Raw genomic sequence first — 1,858 nt, forward strand, 5'->3', positions numbered from 1 at the left:
TTACTAATATTTATTAATGTTTCTAATTAGTAAAATTATACAAAGTAAAGTTATGTATTAGTTATAAATCTTATTAAATGATTTATAAAATACATATACATATATACACAACGGAAATATATATATATATATATATATATATATATATATATATATATATATATATGCAACGGTTATAAACAGCAAAAACAATGACTATATTTTTTTTTTACCATAAATAAACATCTTTACCTTGTTTATTTTACCCACAACAAATATTTCTCTCTTCTATCAAACAAATAAATTTCAAAAAATCAAGCTTCAAGATAATTCATTCTTTTGTGATAATCATGATTATAATAGTCATGTTACTTTTCATCTCAATCCTTAACATCGAAGATAATATGGATTTTCAACTTCTTTTAGGCTTGTATGCAATGTTAGCTTTTATTGCTTCTTTTTTGTGTAATATTTATTGAAATAAACGAATTTTAATTTTAATTTTAATTTTGTTTAAAATTTATAGTTACATTATGTCTAACATTACAAAGCTCGAGTTTGCAGCACTTGAAGTTAGTGGGAAAACTTATGTGTCATGGATGATAGATGTAAAAATGCATCTTGAGTCCATGAGAATCTCAAATGTTATATATGAATTTAATAATTGTTTGGCACAAGACAAATCAAAAGCACAAGTTTTCTTTCGTAAGCATATGGATGAAATGTTGAGATTTGAATATCTTGATGTTACTGATCCAAGTATTCTCTGGAATCTTTTGAAAGAAAGATTTGATTATCAAATGAAAGTTATACTTCCAAATGCTAGAGATGAATGGAGAACACTGAGGTTTCAAGACTTCAAAAAAGTAAATGAATACAACTCAACTTTGTTCAGAATATGTTCAAAACTCAAGTATTGTGGACAAGAAGTTACTGATGAAGATATGTTGGATAAAACATACTCCACATTTCATACAACAAACATTACCTTGATGCAACAATATCGGATGCCAAAGTTCACAAGATATTCTGAACTGAATGCATGTTTGCTCGTTGCAGAGCAAAACAATGAACTCTTGATGAAAAATCATGAATCTCGTCTAACGGGATCAGTAGCACTTCCTGAAGCAAATGCTACAAATATTGATGGTCATCAAAACAATACACGTGGACAAGGGCGTGGTCGTGGTCGAGGAAGGCGCCGTGACTATTTTAATCGAAACCAAAGTCATAATCAGAACCATAATTTTGGTCGTGGACAAGGTAATAACCGTGATCGTGGCTAGAAAAGGAATAATTACAAATATTCACAAAGAAACAATGTACACACACAATATAAGGCCAAAGTGGCAAGGCATGATAGTGGGACATCACAAAAATCCGATGGTTCATGTTATAAATGTGGCAGCACAGGACATTGGTCAAGGACCTGTCGCACACCTGCACATCTTGGTCAACTTTATCAAGAGTCCATCAAAGGAAAAGGAAAAGAAGCAAACCTCATTGTTAATGTTGAATTCACTCCGCTAAATGTTGCTGATTTCTGCAATGACATGTAAGACATAAACTAAAAAAAATCTATTATTATTCTAGTAAAACTGTTTTTCCTTCGTTTGTTTTTCATGTAATGTCTTTCCTAAAATAAATGAACTTTCTTTTTAATAATAATTAGGATTATGTTTATTTACTTATTATTCCTTTCATATGTGAAGTTTAATGTGAGTACACATACTATTCTGAAATCAAAGAAATATTTTTCAAAATTAGTACCAACAAAAACAGTCATACATAAAATATCAGGTCCTGTAGACTTAATAGAGGGAATCGGGAAAGCCAATTTTATATTACCAAATGGTACAAGCTTTTGTATAGAAAATGC

At 29.7% G+C, this 1,858-nt stretch overlaps 1 protein-coding gene across 1 annotated transcript; it reads left to right on the forward strand.

Annotated features, from left to right (window-relative positions):
* The first annotated feature begins 383 nt into the window (after window positions 1-383).
* On the forward strand, window positions 384-1,538 carry LOC111906915 (uncharacterized). The gene is made up of 3 exons (XM_023902703.1): window positions 384-409; window positions 506-1,242; window positions 1,393-1,538. The coding sequence occupies exons 1-3, from the start codon at window positions 384-386 to the stop codon at window positions 1,536-1,538; spliced, it is 909 nt and encodes a 302-aa protein (XP_023758471.1).
* The last annotated feature ends 320 nt before the right edge of the window (window positions 1,539-1,858 follow it).

Source organism: Lactuca sativa, chromosome 8 (genome assembly GCF_002870075.4).
Source record: "Lactuca sativa cultivar Salinas chromosome 8, Lsat_Salinas_v11, whole genome shotgun sequence".
NCBI lineage: Eukaryota > Viridiplantae > Streptophyta > Magnoliopsida > Asterales > Asteraceae > Lactuca > Lactuca sativa.

Excerpts from the sequence above, each read along its gene's own strand:
- LOC111906915 (XM_023902703.1), top strand. The coding sequence starts at position 384 with ATGGATTTTCAACTTCTTTTAGGCTT. Across the intron at positions 410-505 it reads TTTCAACTTCTTTTAGGCTT|TTACATTATGTCTAACATTA; the intron begins GTATGCAATGTT and ends TAAAATTTATAG. Across the intron at positions 1,243-1,392 it reads TAATTTTGGTCGTGGACAAG|GACATTGGTCAAGGACCTGT; the intron begins GTAATAACCGTG and ends GTGGCAGCACAG.